The sequence below is a fragment of the Ambystoma mexicanum genome, chromosome 3p (assembly GCF_040938575.1).
Source record: "Ambystoma mexicanum isolate Mex_15411 chromosome 3p, UKY_AmexF1_1, whole genome shotgun sequence".
Taxonomy (NCBI): Eukaryota; Metazoa; Chordata; class Amphibia; order Caudata; family Ambystomatidae; genus Ambystoma; species Ambystoma mexicanum.
This window is the reverse complement of record NC_090925.1, coordinates 1,208,875,751-1,208,895,601: the sequence shown is the minus strand read 5'-3', so window position 1 is coordinate 1,208,895,601 and position 19,851 is coordinate 1,208,875,751. Positions and strand designations below refer to the sequence as shown.

The 19,851-nt window shown below is 46.0% G+C and overlaps 1 protein-coding gene across 3 annotated transcripts in view; it reads left to right on the top strand.

The window, feature by feature from the left end:
* The window catches only part of CNOT6 (CCR4-NOT transcription complex subunit 6), a 632,403-nt gene that overhangs the window by 220,864 nt on the left and 391,688 nt on the right, over positions 1-19,851 (top strand). For all 3 annotated transcript variants that reach the window (XM_069652648.1, XM_069652647.1, XM_069652646.1), the window contains exon 4: positions 1,116-1,201. In XM_069652648.1, the coding sequence (XP_069508749.1) occupies positions 1,116-1,201 (86 nt within the window). The remainder of the gene's footprint in view (positions 1-1,115; positions 1,202-19,851) is intronic.

The following is a 19,851-nucleotide window of genomic DNA, read 5'->3' as shown; positions in this document are numbered from 1 at the left end:
AACAAAAAATGTTACATGAAAAGCTAGACAAAGGGGATACTAAGTAGCCCCTCTCCAGCACCTGTGTGCTGGGTTTAGAATGTTACAAATGTAAGTGAAGTTAATTGCACTTTACTGCTCTGGGAAACAGTTTATCCCAGAGAAGGTAACTGAAGGTGCTGTTTGTCAGACTCCACAACCAAAAGAAACGGAGTTCAAAATCACATTAAAATACATGGGGGGAAAAAGGGTCTCACGCTCTCCCAAAATTCACGTCCTCAAAATCCATTGAAGTTGCTCGGGGGGGGGGGGGAAGACTCTAAGATGGAGGGAATTAGCACATTTCTGAGAATTCCCCCCCCCCCCCCCCCCCCCCTGCCCCGACCTGCTCTACTATGGCTGTCTTTGCATCTCAGCTATTCGCTACCTAGCTGCTTTTAACTGATGCCTGTTCGTATTCCTGATACACTGAGGCATGGCTTTGCTAGTCTGTACTGCTACCAGATTTTGCTTGCTAGTATACCTGTTGTAGCGCCCCCACCGTACCATGAGGTGTGGCTTTGGCAGATTATGCTTTCTAAGAAGCACCATGTAACCTTGTGAGTAGTATTGTACTTGGTAATAGGTTCTCACACACTGTAACTAGTGCCCTGATACCTGAGGGTTTGGCGTGCTGCTATAAATGTAAAAATAAACCTTTATAGTGTTTAATGAAAGCTCAACAATTAGCATTTCACTCCAATCTCCTTGAGAATTTGAGGGTCCTACTTTGCTACTTTAACCACTGCTGGACTAAGACTCTCTTCAGGTTCGAGCAGAAGACACTGCATGGGAGCTGTAAGTCTGGCCCATCTGCACATTGAATGTTTGGGAGTCAACTGGGCCTGTTTTGGGGATGGTTAAGTAGGCCTACTTCTTGATCTTAATGGCATTGCTGGGTCTCTTTTCTGCTCTCATGTTCTCCTCTAGGCTTGCTAGACTGTTTACTTGTTCATAATGAAGATCAATTGATGGAGAAGGGAATGTTTCTTTATAACTCAATGAATGGTTTTAATGTAAACATTTGGAAACCCTTCTTGTAATACAGAAAGTGTTCATGTATTGCATTCTCAGTGTTTTTTCATTTCTTTCAATAGGGAATTGCTTTTAAATAACAACCTGTTACGAGCTCTACCTTATGAATTGGGAAAACTGTTTCAGTTACAGACTTTAGGTCTGAAAGGTATGGCTTTTTATCTCTCTGCCCTTTATTGTATTGTCATGCACTACTACTCCTTTCAAACCATTCTTTGTGCGTATAATAACTGACTTAACATGTTTCAACAAGTTTGGAATGCCTTTATTTTGTTTTTCCAGTCTTATTTGTGAGTTTACAAACCACCACTGTTCTCAACCCTACACAAGGGAAGCAAAGAGATCAGTGTATCTTGCTCAAACCTTTCACTTTTCTAAATATTTTAAACTGCCTATTCTAATCTGGAGGTCATGTTGGTAAATCTTTGGCTGATGTGTTTGAGTACTCTGGCCACTCTAAAAAGGGGCGAGGAGTGGATGAGAATCCAGGTTAGCCGAATATAACACGAGTATTGCCCACAGAGCGGTCTTGTGAATATTGACTTTTGTATGTTGTGAAAGTTGTGCAGGGTGCAAGTTATGCAGTTTCGAAAACTCTCAATGCCTTTGTGTATGACATCACTAGTTTTGTCTGCTGGGTACTTCGTGCCCTTGGAGAATCTTACGACATCTTTACTCTCGACTGGTGGTTGGAGTTGGATACTTTTCAAGCAGTGCAAGACTCCCAATCTGATAAAAAAAAAAAATAGAAATTGCTGTGGGAATGCCCAGAGTGTCTCAAAAGCAAAAGAAATCTGTGCTTGGAACTGTGTGGTTTGGATATTGTGTACTATTTTTAAAGCTGTAGAGATTCTTGTGACGCATTGACTGCTGTGGTATTTTAGTGAAGGGCTGCTGTGGAGGCACTGGTGAGGGTAGTCTGGACCACTGGAACTGTAGTGCAGTTGTCTAGTTTGCTGACGTTGCACAGCAGGTGACTGGTGCTGCCCATCTGAGACAACAGGTGGATGCCTCATGCATTTTATTTATTTTAGTCCACTCCCTTTTTTATTTTTTGTATGCTTGTCCCGTGCAGCAATCACAGGCCTCCAACTGTTGCTGGTCCTCTGTGCATGCAAAAAGAAGATGGGAACTAACCATTTTTAAACCTTACAGTGACTAGTCTTCCTTCCTACTGTTAAGTCGTGAAAAAATAGACCATTTTATTGCATTTATAGCCTGATTCAACATGGCACAAATCTAAAACATTACTGTAAAAACATTCATGACAACCACAGGCTATTTTTCAAAAATCAGATAAATATGCACATTACTTACAAAAAAAATCATACAAAGACACCATAGGACAAACAATTGCACATTGATCCAATTCCTGCATCCACATCCATAAAGCCGGACATGTTTCTGTCCCTAACACCAAATAGGTCGGACATTCGTCATGGGCTATCCTCTGTAAATGTTTAATAGGGTTTCTGATTGTTGTATCTTGGGATCTTGGGTGTAGTTCACATAAAGAATACCTTCTGCTCTTTATGCATGGTAAATGCCCATGTAGTTTAGAAATAATTTGATTGTCCCATTCAATAAAAAAAATAATCATGGCCTCCAAGATACATATCCTGGAGAATTATTCTGCACACATCAGGTGAAGGATCACTGTCATGTGAGTCCAATCAAATTTTTAACCCCTCCTCCCCCCCACGTGTCAAAAACAGGTAACCATCGCTCTTCAATAGCGCGACAGCAACCCCAAAAGTACAGCTTGCATGGATAGCGAGTACTCAGTTATTTATCATACTTCTCTACCAGTTGGATCCCTGCTAGGGTTAGGTAGCAAGAATTTTTGGAAAAACTGCAGTGCAGCTGTACCCACTGGATCAGACAAGGGATCTCTGGTCTGTCAATCCTATCCACAGGTCTGTGGCACAGTTTTGCAGTTCTACTTTATTGGAAGAGTGCAGAGACTAGCAAAGGTTTTTCACTATTCCTTTATTGGTTGGCGGCATATATATATATATATATATATATATATATATTTGATGCACGCACTGAGGCTTGTGGATCTGCTTAGATCCCATATGCTATGCATAGGCCAACATCTAGTGGTAGTCCAAACTCGAAGGGACGTCGACTGGGCGTGTCAGTAATGCTATCCCTAGTGTGACGTCCATTGTACACATGGTCCTTCATGCTTCGCAATCCCTCGGATTGTTGTTTTTTCCACCATCGTAGTCGGACACTAGTTTGCAGAGTTCTTCAGGCTGATGCCTTTCCATTAGAAAGTTTTTGACTTCCTTACTATTCTTTCAATAACTGGCCAGATATTCTGCAGCAGAGTTAGACGGATAAAGCCATCGCCTACGACAGCCGAACAATCTCTGCAACGGACACTGACTGTGGCCTACACAGGCCTCACCGGACCTCAGCCCTTCACAGTAGGGAGAGAAGGTGGAGGCCATACTTCTCCTTTTTAGAGAATACTGAATTTCTTCCTCTCATTCCCTTCGCTGTGCTGCGATTTCATTAATCATGGAAAAAACGCCTTGTTTTGCCCGTCCTGTAATAGGAAGTACCACTGGGTACACACTGTGTTTAACCACTCTCCCACGGTATCACCCAAAAAAGAACAAATCTTGCAAGCTCTTTCGACCCAAAACATTAAAGGACTGTAGAACTAAATGCTGGGCCGCCCACGCCATGCAGGCCGAGGCCTCCATTGACATGGAAGGAGCTTCCAGCGAAGTGACGCAGAGGGCAAACTGGATTCAACAGACTCCCACATGAGAACCCCCCCCAACTCCATTAAGCAGGCCAGCGGTCCTGTTACTGAGACTACACCCCGAGACCCAAGCATGCACACTACACAACAAGCAACACATCACACGGCCGACCACGTTGTCGACCATTGAAAGCCACGCAGTGTCAAAGGAAGGGTCCTCAAACATCCCTGTCCTCTGGGCCATCGCCCTCATGGACGCCACATGACAGGCTTCAGAAACAGACCCACATGTCCATGTCTGAGAACTCAGCGCGCCAAAATGCACCTCCACGAACACTACCTAAAAAAAATGAGAACTTGTTAAAACGCGTCCTGGCCCTCTTTTTAAAATATAAGACCTCGAAATGCACAAAACATTTGACGCCTCTACCGTCTAAGCTCTCCACTTCCCAAGATAGTGGCCACTTTAGATCTAAGGACATCCCTACACCCTCAAACACTTTCAGAGACCGTGCACCACAAGGAGCCTATACCCTTACAGGACACACGCATCTCAGTATTCCCAAGGTCATCCGAGTGGACCTCAAAACTTCTATAGGGTAATGAGGAATAATGTCCTCTTTCGTAGACTTTATGGACCGCCACCCTACAGAACTGTTTAGTCTTCAGGGCCCATCGCACACAGCTTGGTATGAACCGGCAGCCAAAAAGGCACGCCTGGATACTGTTCAGCCCAGCACCTCCACCCAGAGCCAGACTCCCCCTCTGCTTTCAAGACATGTTTTGCTGACACTTCAGGTTCACTTGACCCTGGCTCTCAAGGAGATCAAAGGAACCAGTATTATCAGGACCAGGATAACCAAGACCAATTTTACAATGGCAACGTCTACGTCATCCAGTCACCAGACCATCAAGATCAACCAGTGGCCGACTCCCCAGTCGACAGCCAGCTCCAATACAATAAGCTGCTTCTCAAGGCCACAGAACATTTCAACGTAGACACCCAGGAGGCCCAAGTTGATAAGGACTTTGTGCAGGACATTCATGGAGACCTCTCCTGCAATCTGTTCAGACTCATTCAACCCGCTCTACTAACTCCAAACCTAACTTGATCAGTCCATCCCTGTATCGAGAAAAGTGTTGCGATCAGCCCCTACTGACCTTCTATACATCGGGGGACAGCCGAAGCCCGACTCCCTGGTGGTTACCAAAACTAGGAAAGGACAGGCACACCTCGCCTCTGCAAAGGCTCCACCAGATAAAGAAAGTAAAAAGATCTACACTTTTGGCAGGAAAGTGGCTTCATTGGTTGCCTATTAAACTAGGATAATCAACAATACCACCCTTCAGGCTAGCTACAGTTACCATAACTGGGATGATCTGCTACTACAAATTGGCAGTCCCAGCGCCCCTACAATCTCAGCTCTTAAACACAATAACCGAAGGCAAATGGGTAGTCCACTGCATCCTAAAAAACAACCTGGATGCTGCAGACAACGCCGGCCGTATCATAACTGAAGGCACGCTTATTAAGCGTCATGCCTGGCTTGGGCAATCTGGTTTTTAACTTGAAACACAGGCCATGTTACTTAACATGTCTATTGAACCCAATGCTCTGTTCTGTAAAGCGGTTGAGGATCCCCTTAAAAGTGCCAAAGAAGAGTATGACACCTTAAAATCTCTGGGGCAGCTGTCCAACAAGCCTTTTTTGCAAAGGGGGCCTTCCAACACAAGAACGCTTCATGGGCAGGGCCCTCAACACTCCTCTGGTTACAGGTAGGGTAACCATCGTCCTGGGGGGAACTTGCAGGGACAATCCTCCTAATTTTCAAAGAGGCTATAAAAGGTCCAGCAGCAGAGGTGGAGCCTCCTCGTCCAGAGGCTCCTCCCCACCCAAACATTAGTTCTGCTCCAGGTCCCCCTTCATGCCACTCCAGTAGGAGGTTGCATTTCACAGTTCACCCACACATGGGAAATCACGTCAGACAAGTACGTGTTTTCCACTGTGGCGGGTGGATATTGTATGGAACTTCTACAAAAACCAACCACCCGCCAAAGCATAAGAAAATGACATCGGAAGAGAGGCGTATATTATTGGAGGAAGTGAAAGCCCTGCTGGAGAAAGACGCCATAGTTTGTCTCCAGCACACCAGGTAAACCAGGGTTTTTTATAATATACAACGGCATGTTTTTCCATCTTTGATCTGTATTTCTTTCAGTCCTTAACCGACTGTCCATCAGTTGGAATTAACTAAACACAAGGCGCTACGCTGAGGGTGTCTGCTGCACTTTAGATCACAACTTCATGAATTTCAGGTATGGGTATGCCTTAACACCCACCAGTAGCGACTAGGTTGAACACAACAATCCAGAACGTATTGACCCCACAGGCGCTGAGTCACCAAGCGATATACCCAACTTCATCTAACTATTTATTCAACATACTTAATTGTGCCAAAGAAAGGCTTAACAATGCGCCTGTTACTAGACCTGTGCCCAGGAAACTCATATTTCCAGCCACAAAAATGTTGCATGACTACACTTCAGGAAGTGATTCCTTTTCTAAGGCAGGGAGACTACCTGGCAACATTGGCTATGAAAGATGCATACTTTCATATTTCAATGTTCCCAGCACACAGAAAATACCTGCACTTCCAGATGGCGGGAGAACGCTACCAATTCAAGGTGCTCCCCTTTGGCATAGCCGCGGGTCCAAGGGTGTTCACAAAAGTGCTGTCAGTAGTGGCGTTGCACCTATGCAGAGTCCATCCCAGTGTACCTTTATCCAGACGACCACCTGATAACCGGGAGACCCTTCAAATTCGCAAATGAAACGCCCAGAGAACTATCAACCTTCAGTTCCAATTGGGTTTCTCCATAGAGAAGAAATCCTGTCTTGTATCCAGTCAAACAAAACCATTCATAGGTGCAATTCCAAAGACAAGGGAAGGTCTGGTCTTCCCCTCAAACGAAGTTCAGAACATGCTGCTACAGATGCCTCACTATCTAGCTGGTTGCCAGACAACCGTACGCAAAGCAATGCACCTTATCGGGATGATGGCCTCATGCATCTACCTAGTTCCACACGCACGGCTTTGCCCAATACAAGAGTAGTTAGCGAAACAATGGTCTCAGGCAAGCGGACAATGGGACGATCTAGTGGTTGTTTCGCTAACCCTGATACAGGCTCTCTGCTGGTGGTTCAAAGACCATTTATTGAAAGGAAAACCCTTTTGCAATCCACCAGTTTAAGCAATGCTACAGACTCCTTCCTCCCCGGATGGGGAGCCCATTTCCTTCACCACACAGCTCATGGTCAGTGGACACACACCACAGCCCTAAACCACATCAACCATCTAGAACTTCTAGCCGTTCTCGAGGCTTTGCAAGCTTTTCAGCAGCATCTACTAGGTCCTCACAAATGGCCCCACTGCTGTGTTCTACTTAAACAGCGAGGCACACCCTTCCACATTTTCTGGAACAGTCTGGACAGACTTGGAAGTGGGCACTCAAACGGAACATGTACCTAGCCTCAACACGTTCCACCCACCACTCCTCAGCAGAATAGTGCAAACGATGCACCAGAAACAAGCCACACTGATCTGATGGCTCCAATGTGGGAAGACCACCATGGTTTCCACGCATGCTCAAACTGCCGATGTGCAAACCAACCAAACTCCTGTGCCCCTATACCATGCTGTCCCAGCACAGAGGGCGAGGGGGGCAACACTCCACCCACATCCTAAGTCTCTGAACTTGGCAGCGTGGCTCCTGAAGTCCTACAGTTTGGGCAGTTAAAACTTCCTCAAAGGCGTATGGATATCCACAAGGAGGCAAGGAATCCCAACACCAGACCCTGTTAATTCAAAAAATGTAAAAGGTTTGTAATATGGCCCAAGTCGCAATACTTAAATCTAATTGAATGTTCCCCTTACAACATTCTACACTACATGCTTTACCTACTAGACTGTGGCCTAGTATTTAACCTTATCAAAGTACACCTAGTGGCTTTGTCCCCGTACACCAGTTCACAAAACAAGGTGTCTTGGTGGAAAGTTCCTGTTATTAAGGCTTTCATGGAGGGAGTAAAGAGACTATACCCTCCCATTTCTAAGCCTCAACCAGATTGGGATCTTAATGTTGTGCTCTCAAAACTCATGGGTACGCCATTTGAGCCTATGCACAAAGCCAGCATAAAACACTTAACCTACAAGACTGCCTTTCTAGTAGTCCTCACCTCCATTAGACTGGTTAGTGAGCTACAGGTATTGTCTGTACAAGACACTTTCTTTGTAATCCTCAAGGACTTGGAACACATCCTAGATTTTCACCTAAATTCATATCCAAGTTCCATGTCAACCAATCCATTGAACTACCTACTTTTTCCCAAAATCCAATTAACTCAGCTGGAGGGAACCTCCATACACTAGATGCAAGGAGAGTGGTATTGTACTACGTAAACAAAACAAAGCCTATAAGGAAAACAGACCAACTCTTGGCTTTCATAGCAACTGGCAGGGAAGGGGATCACATTTCAAATAACGCCATCTCAAGATGGATAGTCAAGTGTATACAACTTTGCTTATCATTATCAAAAAAGACACTGCCTTTCACACCAAAAGCTTACTCTACCAGAGGTACAGGAGCTACTTTAGCATTTTATTGGAAACGTCCCCCAAGACCCAATTTGCAAAGCAGTACACCCATTTGCTCACCACTACTGCATTGACACATTATAGAGAAGGTTTGCAGGTGGGACAAGCAGTGTTAAAAACCTCTATTTTCCACTGTACATATTGCTTGTCTCTCCATACGGCATCCTGATTTGAGATTTTACTAACTACTCACCCGGTTCGCGCATGACCACTTTAACTATCCTGATCTGCCACCCACTGGCCTGCAATGTATATTTTATGCGCCACAACAACCGAATGACATGCAATGTATAGTCTATGCTACTCTCTACTGATAAATTGCCTAGTTAGTCGTCCTTTTGATCACTTTTACTGAATTGCTAGTCAGTTGATAACACAAACTTTAGCCCTAATGTTGATGGTGCTTAAACAGACCTCTGTTCTATCTCAAATGCACAACTGTCTGCCAATGAAAAATGGATGTACCGTCACTTGGCTTGATCCTAGGGCTGCCACTCTGTTTATAATGGCCCTTCTCGCCTCAGTCTCCACTTCAATATTGTGAAGCATGCCACATCGCAACAAACCCATGAAGCCACACCTAACGAGCAGTATCTTTATCACTTCATTGCCCCTCCAAGATACTATCTTACAAAATTAGGGTTGCCCCGTAGTGTAAACGTGGACTGAGGGCAATATACAATATTACACAAAAACTAGGTGAACCACGTTACAGACAATGCAATGTGTTGACATTATTCATGCTTGTTACTTTTGCATATTATTGTGTGCACAATGGTCACAAGTAAAAATCGTGTCTAAGAGCAAATCGTTTTTTATGCAGAAATGGCAATTAGTACATTATACATTGACAATACATAAAACCTAAAACCAATGTTCTAGGAAAAAAAACATTTTTGGTATAAACAGAAATGCTTAGAAAATTCAAAAGGAAAAAAGCAAAGTGAAAACAAGAGGACAGAAAAACAATTCAAACACTCATGTGAACGAATATCAAGTAGGCTAAATGCTACTCTAAAACAGATCCAGGGTATATCTTGTATTCTCCTGGAGTGTTCTTGTTTCTTTGCATTCTCTTGACACGATTAGCAAATCATGTAATTTGGCTGCCACGATACTATAACACCTACCCATTTCTTGCCACCTTGCTTACCACAGCACACTATGATGCACACCACTGCCACGCCAGAAACAAATAACTCCACCTCTCTCGGCCATCCAAAGGATCCAACGCTTCGCCTCTCAACTTGTTCCTAACCAACCTTGCACCACAGAAGTACGTAACTACAGACTAGGTTCTAGACTTAACTACATTGCCTACTAACGCCGACTCGTCAAAGCTTAACCCTTTCTGAGCAAACTCCTGGAAAAGTTAGCCATATCTTAGCTTAACCTTCATTCTGATTCTGTTGGCTGTCTCCATGACCACCAGTCTGGCCAGAAGCACAGAAACTGCTCTCCCGAACATCCGTGAAGATCTGCTCTCCAACCTCTATTCTAACATTCCCTCTGTCCTCATCCTACTCGATCTCTCTTCTGCCTTCGACACGGCATCCTGCTCAACCGTCTCCGCGACAACCTGGGTATCACCGATCAGGCTCTGGCATGGCTGACCTCTTTCCTCTCTGATCGACCTTCCCAGGTCCAACTTGGGTCCTTCTATCATCTATCTTCCTCTCTACCTGTGGTGTTCCCCAGGGGTCTAACCTCTCGCCCTGGCTCTTCAACCAATACCTGGCAATGCAGTGGGTGAGAGTTGCCATTTTCGGCTCAAATTTCCAGTGCTACGCTGATGACACAACTCACTTTCAGGCTGCCCTCGGCCACCTCCTCTCCCTCCCTCCCTCTCTCATCTCTGATTGCCTAACTGCCATTCAAGATTGGTGTGCTGCCAATGACCTCTGTCTGAATGCCAGCAAGACGGAGATCCTCCTCATCGGCACACCTTCACCATCCTTTCCCCTACTCTCTGTCTGGCCTCTCTTGGCTGTCCTCCTACCCCCCACCTGCGAGGCTAAGAAATTTGGGGTCATCTTGGACTCCACACTTTCCTTCTCCGCTCACATCTCTGAGGTCTCTAAAAAATAAAAAATCAAACTTCCTACTGCACCTCCTCAGAGGTACTCTGTCTTTCCTCTCCTTCCCCCAGAAGCTCATTGTCTCCCAAGCTCCGATTCTCTCTAGGTTGGATTATTTTAACAGCCTCTTTCTAAATCTACCTGCCTCTACTCTCTGCCCTCTGCAACTAATCCAGAACAGGACTCCGAGACTTGTCCTTGGCCTCAAGCCCTCGTACCATATCTCGCCAGCTCTGAAATCTCTCCATTGGCTCCCAGTGGATGCAAGGATTAAATTAAAAACCCTCTGCATTGTCCACAAAGCTTTCTGGGGCCTGGGTCCAAAATACCTTCAGCTATCCCTCGGCAAATACCTCCCCTCTCGAGCTCTTCGCTCCTCTACCTCCCTCATGGGCGGTTGTTTTTCAAAGAAACGAGCTGGGGGTAGATCTGTCTTCGGCCGGAGCCTCCCTCTGGAACAGCCTCCCTGCTACTCTAAAACTTGAGGGGAACCATCTCCGGTTCCAGAAGCTCCTCAAGACCTTCCTCTTTGCTTCTGCCTTCTCCCCCCCCCCCCCCCAACCCCCTACCCTGCTGATCTGCTCTGTCTTGGCACTGTGCACCTGGCCACCCATTGTCTCCCTGCTCACCCTGCCATCCTTCTGCACTGCCCCCTGGCCACCCCTTGCACTGGGGACTATCTGTACCCATACTCCCCCCCCCCCCCCCCCTCCCCCCCCCCATGTTTTTCTTTTTCTACACTTATCAGTGTTACCCAGCTCTGCTGCTGTAAACACAGCACTTGCCACTTGCTGGCTGCACTTCCATTGTTTATTGCCTCCATTATCTAATTATTTGTATTTATTATCTGTTTTTCTCCTCTGCTCTGCACTCTCCCCCTTCCATGCACTTTTCCCCTTTACCTTTCCCATGCACTTGCATGTTCTCAATGTCACTGGGCCTAGTAAGATCGTTGTTGTGTTTTCCCTTGCCTTGTCGCGCTCTGAAACACCTGTGTATGAGCGCGATACAAATAAAATATCATATGTCAAGTCCACACCTACTCGGAATAAAACGTTGAATCCTAATAACGTAGCCAAATACACTGCTACAAATCCAACCAATACCAGAGTCTCTAAACAGCCCTAAAAAGACTGCTCTGCCTATCAAGGGAGCACTTGTTAATACAAGATCTTTGCCTGCACGTTCCTTCGACATTGCTGACCTTCTCTCACTAGACCTCCTAGCCATAACGGAGACCTGGCTACACGCTGCAGCAGGCCTTAAACTATCATTAGCTTTTCCAGATAACTACTCCATAACTAGACTAGAAAGAGGATCCTCTAGAGGCGGCGGAGTAGCCGTTATCTCTAAAACCCACCTTGGCGCTGCCACTTCTGTAGCAAACTCGATCACAATTAGTATTCTCCCCCTTGCATATCTAAACCTACACACAAAGGTAGAATCCTAGATTGGATAGCTGTCCTTAATTGTAAAACTAACATTCTCTCCAATATACCATGTGCATGGACAGACCACCATGTCTTCTCCTTTACCCTACAGTCTAGCACTCAACCTAACCTGCCTACTGCCTTGGCACCGCTGGCAAGCACCAGAAATGACAAGAATATTACAGTAGAGAATCTACTGCCACTTGCAACCCATCATAAACCATCCATCCAGCTACCTACACTGACCCCCTCCACCTTAGAACTATATATAACCTAACACTTGGCCAAGCCATCGACATGATAGTCTCAATGAAACTGTGTAAAGCTAAGCCTTGCGCACACCTTAACTCGTGGTTCACTCCCAACCTCAAAACCCTACGTAACAATAAGAGCTGAAACCCTTTGGAAAAACCACCCTTCAGCCTCTAACAAAGACACATTATCACAAGCTGCTAGCTGCTATAATAAAGCCATACTCCAAACGAAAAGTGACGCATACAATAATAGATTCTTGAATGCCAAATCGAGCACAAGAAGACTATTTCCTATCTTGAGGCACCCTCACCCCCTATTGAAACATGCACGAAAGATGAGACTTGGTGCACCAAGATACAAGAAGCGTTACTTTGTAAATATTGCTACTGCAAGCCAAAATTGAAAAGAAAAAACTTGGCATTTCCAAGGAATCTGCTCTCCACAAGCACCAACCTCCAATTGCTAATCAAGGAAACCTATTTCAGTTCACTCCGCTATCCATCAATGAAGTTGAAAATATAATAACCAGCCTCAAACCATCGAGATGCTTAGGTGACAGATGCCCTGCCAACATCATTAACGCAGCAGCGAGAGAACTCTCACCTTTCATCACCACATTTATAAACCCCTCATTTGAAACCAGCATAGTCCCATCCAATCTGAAGGATGCTTGGGTTCTCCCCGTAAAAAAAACCTAATCTCGAACTGCACATTCCTACGAACTACAGACCCATCACCACAGTGCCTTTCCTGCTGAACATTTTAGACTGGGCTGCCTACCTGCGGATCCAGGCACACCTAGAAACTCCATCTTCTGGGCCTGCGTCAATCCGAGTTTAGGCCCAGACACAGCACCGAGACTGCCTTAATAGACTTAAACGCAAATGGATGACCAAAAAGACAAAGGAAACCTAGCCCGCATTCTCTTGTTAGATTTATCTGCTGCATTCGACCTAGTCAATTACAAAGTCTTGGGCAACCACCTTACCTCTTCAGCTCACTTCTCAGATAAAGCAACTGCTTGGATACAATCTTTCCTCGACAACAGAACAATGAGGGTTTTTGCACCAACAGCCACAGCTGACCTAGCACTGGTAACCTGAGTACCGCAAGGGTCCTATGTTTCAACTACGCTGTATAATAGTTTCACCAAGCCTTTGTTCGACCTTGACTTACTTGGGTGTCACCAACTATGCAGATGACATCATGTCTTCATTCTCAACACCGGTGACTACAACCTTGATATGAAACTTCTAAATAAAATGTGCTTCTTCATTCAGGCATGGATGGCCACACATGGCCTCTGCCTTAATGATGAGAAGACGGAACTTCTCCCAATTGGCTCCCAACCCAAACTGAATGAGCTAGACAAATTCAAATCACTCATCATAGATGTTAACATATTGGTGTCAAAGGACGTCAAAACACTTGGGTTCTACCTTGACTCATCCTCATCCTTAACAAGACAAGTGAATGCTACAGCTTCTGCCACAGCTTACTCGTGTAAACTCATAAACGCGTGCAGACCCTTTCAACAGCTAGATGCTCCACGATAGCCAGAGCACTTATTCGCTCCAAATTTGATTATTGCAACACATTATACCTGGGCACTAACAAACGAAACATAAACAAACTTTGCAAATTAATGCACTTGAATCCGCCCTCAACATTCGGCGATCCCACCACATATCTGACGTAACGCTCATTGTCTATCAATCAAGAGTAGAGCCTCATTCAAAACACTAACTCTTGCTCATAAATGCCTCTCCAACTCAGCACAAAGTTACCTAACCTGTAAATGTAATAAACCAATTGGATCTATAAAAGCAAGAGGAAATTTGGAGGCCGGGTACCACAAAAGGAAATGCACCAAACACTAGCTATAAAGATTCACAGATCTTTATTCTACTGCGCAGTTTACAAAGAACAAAATCAGATAGCTATCTGGCCCTCAGTACATCAGAGTACCAGCCCTTCAATGTGAGGAGTGAAAGGTTCCGGACATTCAGGTATTTATACAATTCAGTAATGATGTCCAGCCCATCTGCAAGTTAAGAATCCATGGTCTAGAGTTTGTGCCGAGTTGACTTATGGCTCCTACAACAATATGAAGGAGGAGTGGCGGGCACCACACTATTAATCAAGTCCTGATCGATGTTCAAAATGTATCGCTGTTGGACATGCTTTAACCTGGAGCTGCCAGTCCAAATTGATCCCATAGCACGAGGACCCCAAAGTACAACACAGAAAATCAAATAAGGTGACTCCACCCTATTAAAACTGACGCTTCACAGTTGGCCCCCAATACGAAGGCCTGCATATTTAAAAAATAATTCAGAGATATTTATAAATTCTTTCCAGTAGTAAATCTTTCTAAACAAAGTCTTGGATCAATGTTGGTGTAACAAGAAATGTTTTATTCACATTCCTGTTATGAGTTTTCCATGTAGCACTTATTTTCAATATACTGAGTTGAGCATATCAGTCTGCCATATATGTACAATAGCCTATGCATTTCGGAAAAACCTTCATCAGGGCTGTGCATGAGCAAAATGTCACTCTATAAGGCTTTGACTGTTTAGATGAGCCATACATATAATCCAAAGTAAACCTAGTGGACAGATAATGCCATGTTCAAAATATAATAAAGCACATACCATTCATAGTTGTGTCAAGCGTGTTGTGCCGAAGAGAAAAACAAAATAAAATACTTTTTAGTTTAAATGCATAAAAGTCTAGAATATCTGCGTATTCAAAAAGGTGCATAGCCTCGTCCTACCTGATTGCGTGAAATGCTCTTATTCAAATGCGTGTCAAAACACGTAAAGCAGTGCTGTCCCTTCTGGGAGAAAAACAAACCCTCAGCTAATGTGGCTTTCTAAATACTTTACATCACAGAAGCTAGCGTAGGAGCGCCAGCTCTTACCTCCTTGTTCGGGTCGTGTTCAGCCGCTAACTGCGAGCTGCAGGGACGCATGCTTGCGCAGGCTGTGGATCTGTTTAAGTGTCCCCAGGGAGATGGTGCGAGGTGCCGCGGACCTGCTGGAAAGCCGGTGCACGTACGCCTCGCGCCCCACCCCTGGGTGTGCACCCTGGGGCGGGGATGTCTCCATGGCGACACAACATTGCTGTAGGAGCTGTGGAAAAGTCGATGGAGCTGTCAATGCTTCTAAAACACATTTAACGAGCGTGAAGTGCAATATACGTTTGCATGCCTAGATAATGTTCTATTGTTGCCTTACGAGAAAAGGGAAAGTTCTGCATAGAACTGGGAAATTTAAATGAAAGAAGGTAATTAGAATGACTTGAATGATAAATCCATTAATGTAGAGTACTAATTACGCACTTAACCCACTACTAGATGCACCTGTACATATGATGTATACATGACTATGCTATCCACGATTCCTATTACACTAACCTGCCCATATCATTTTGTATGATGTTCCACTGTAATGTATGTAATGTATATGCTCTTACTTGTATAACTTGATACGATGATCCACTGTAATGTATATAACTCTGTAACTTTTTTGGCAACCACCGTAACTATGTAACCTTCATGCAATGCGCCCAGTTCCCTGACGGTCAGGTGCGCTATATAAATTAACTAAACCTTCTCACAACCAACCGCCTTCTCCAGATACTGCTTGCTAATCTATACATAGCATGTGATCTAAGCAGATCCACAAACCTCAGAACGGTTACATTGCTCAAGGTAATATTATTTCTGATGCCCTTATCTGCTTCAACTCGCATGCGCCCACCCTTCCTCCCCTCCTGGAGTCGAAGGTGCATAGAGGTTTCTTGCTCTATCGCTATTTTCTGCTTTATTACATATGTACTTGTGCTACCTCATGTCAGAAACAAAACAATCTGACTGATCTTAACCTGTGAAGGGCCATGGGTACAATGGACGTCACACTAGTGATGGTATTCCTTACACCCCCAGTCGATGTCCATTTTTGAGTTTTGAAAACAAATCGTGTAATAATCTGTGACTACCAGTAGATGCCGCCCTATGCATAGCATGTGAATCTAAGCAGATACAAGCATCAGAAAAACGATTACGGTGAATAATGCATCATTTTATTGGGGGTGGGCAAGGAGGTGTTGTGAAGCAGCTGGGGGCTGTAGAAGGGTATATGGGGAAAAACTGAGGTGATGGCTGGAAGGTGTGGACTGAATCTAGACTTCTTGCATTGCTTTGGGCAACCCTCCAGACATCGGTCTTAGCCTGCCAAGCCATTACCGAATGGGGAAAGACCATGTGCAAATCAGGCTTGGTCCTGCCCCAAAAGGATACTGTTCGCCTTATGCAGAGGTCATCCAGGGACATTGCTATTGTTATCCTTTCGACCCTTGGTCGTATATTATAGTTATTGAATATTATACTACCGTCCAATCCTTCGGCATAGATCAGTTTCCTGATCTATGCCGAAGCCGGTTCCACTGACCTTCGGACAACGTTCCGGTCGGTGCTGCCAGCCACGTGGCTGGGCCTTCTGGCCGGCTTGCACAGTCTATTGTGCACTGTGCACTCTCCCTAGAGAGTGGGGTCGGGGTGGACATTTCCGTTTCTGAGAATGCATTTTCCTTTCCTCTGTTCCCTGGGTCTTTTCGTCACTATTTTTCCTCAGCTATGGAGAGGACTCGGTTTAGGTTTTATCCTTCTTGTAAGGCCCAATTTCCTTTGAGGGATAAACACCTTAAGTGTAATAGGTGTCTGCCCTTGAATCGCAACGAGACGGCTTGCAAGCTCCTGCATCCAGACACTAAAGGAGTGCCGTGTTAAGCGGTGGGTGGCCTACGGAATGTCGCAGGCTGAGTCTAGTTCTCCCGCTGCCACAACCACCAATTATGACCAACGGGCCTCCGATTCGGAGGCCATTGACCTCTCGCCAGAGCGTTACCGTTCCGCGTTTTGTCCCTGGCCGGCAAGACTGGTCCTGCTATGGGGACTGTACACCCCAGTGACAAGGACGCACACTAAGAACAACCCCTGTGACGTCTTCTACAAAACAGTCGAAGCCGCCCATCGTGCCAATGGGCACACTGGCTATTTTGTCTGTGCCCACCGATCAGCAGCCCTCCCTGCAACCGCAGGTGCGCCTTGTGACTGGGCATTCTAAATCTAAGGGTGCTGCCCCCAATATTCAGGAGACTGTCAAGATGCATCGGAAGGAGGCATCCACGGTCGAAGGCCCTGGTTCTGCCGAAAACCATACAACCGCAGGCCTGAACTGAACACCTTTCTGCCTCTGAAGAGGTTGCTGAAAGCATTGCTAGGATTATTTTGGGGATAGTCTGGTATCAACGAATTCCTGGACCGTTGTTTCTAAGGACAAACCTAGGGATTCGTCGAAATCCAGGGATAAGCCAAAGGATTAATCGGAACCCACAGAGGCCTAAGGACAAACACAAGGACACACCTCAACCGTCGGTCCCCCTGAAAGGACTTTTTGGAAGGAACTGGAGGGATTTCTTCGACGTTAAAGGAGAAATCTCAACGTTCTGCGACGGAAGATCTATTACAAGAGCCTTTTCCACCCCAGACTCCTGGTTCATCTGTCTGGACCAGGGAGAAGTTTGAGGGATGTATGTATAGGTTAGAGAGGTTTGTACAACTCTCCGAGAAGTCCATGCCAAAGAGGCCTCGGGAGGAAAGTCCCTTCCCCCTGTGAATAAACTTCAAAAAGGCTTTGATCCTTCTCAAGAAGAATATACTTATGACCTCACTGAGGATGAGGTTCCTGTGGACCAATACAATTGGGATGAGTATCCCTTTGCTGACTCGGGACCCCAGAGGTTTGGGGAGACCACCCCGACCTGGTTGATCCTCAGCCTTGGCAGTCACCTAATCAAACACCGGAACCTGATGCCTCGTGAATGGATTCCCCCCTGACCACACCCATTCGACAGGCCTCCCGGATTGACGACCAAATGGCATTCAACGCTAAACTAAGGAGAGCAGCGGAACATTTCCAGATTGCTACCCAGGAATCTGGCCAAGCTATTCCTCTTAAATTCGATCAGAGCTGTTGGCCCCTTCATTATTGACACCAATCCTAGAGTAGAAAAATTGTTTAGACTTCCCCCCCTCTTGCCCCCTTTACATCAGGGGCCATGCTACTCCAGACTCACTGGTGATAACTACAACCAGGAAAAGAGTGGGGGGGGGGGGGTTCCCATATCAACTGGGGAGGCACCCCCTGACGAGGAGTGAAATAGGCTGTAAGCTCTAGGGAAAAGGGTCATGTCGGCCGCAGCTTTTTCCACTCGCATGGCAGATAACACAACTTTGTTGGCTAGCTATGCCGATACACGATGGGCCATGCTACAGGAGGGCCTTCAAGAAGTCCCTGAACCGCTGCAGGCTCGCCTGCTCTCCACAGTAGCAGAAGGCAGATGGTTAATCAAAGTATCCTCAAAAATACTTTGGATGCGGCAGAGACAGCAGGCAGGTCCTTGGCTCAGGGTACCCTCCTGAAGAGGTACGCATGGTTACGAAACTCTGGTTTTAAACCAGAGACTCCAGCTTCTCTGATAAATAAGCCGGTGGAGGAGACTAATTTATTTGGAAGGCAGTTGACAAAGCGCTCAAAACTGCTAAGAAAGCATGATGCCCTCAACACCCTGTATCAAATCACCCAGAGACCCCCCCCCCCCCCACCCCCCCCCCCACCCCCCCCCAAGGAGACGGAGCGGGTCTAGACGTTCCTTTTGTGGCCAAAGTTTCCCTCAAAACCATTACGGTTCGGGAAATTGGTCCTCTCCCCAAGGAACCAGCAGCTACACCACCCCGTATCCCCCAAGAGGTCGACGTGGTAAAGGAAGGGGCCGGAATTCTTCCCCTCGAGGCTCCCTGGCCTCGGGTCAAAATCGCAGATCCGGGTCCCCTCCAATGCATCCCCGGTTGGGGGCCGGCTAACATTTCTTCAAGCATGGGAGGGGATATCTACAGACCAGTGGGTACTCGAGACTGTTTCCCACGGGTACTGCGTACAATTCTGCCAGACCCTCCCCCCACCCCCCCAATTCAGACCGCCACAATCAAGACTCTGACACTAGAACATCTGCGCATCCTGCTACAAGGAGTCGAGCCCCTGCAGGAAAAGGGCACCATAGAAGTCGTACCTCTTCTACAGGTAAACAAGGGTATTTATTCAGTGTACTTCCTTGTACCCCAAAAAGGATCTCACCATGTGCCCTGTACTACATTTGTGCCCAGTGAATACATTTGTCAAGCCTCAAATGTTTTGTATGGTCACTCTGCAGGAGGTAATCTCCCTGCTCAAACATCCTTCACCACCCCTGCAGTGGAGGCCACTCTCACTACAGATGCACCTCTCGCAGGATGGGGAGCTCACCTGATTCAACAGACAGCGCACAGTTTGGTCGTCAAAAATAGCATCCACACACATCTGAAACTGTTAGCAGTATTCAAAGCACTGAAAGCCTTTCAGACACAACTGCAACGAAAGACGGTCCTGATCCTCAGACAGCACCACGGCCATGTATTATCAGAACAAACAAGGGGGACACTCACTCTCCAGGGCTGTCCAAACTGTCCCGGAACATTTGGAAGTGAGCTCTCAAACACATGTTCCTGTTGTCACATGTTCCAGGGGAACTCAATCCTCTGGGAGACGTACTCGGCA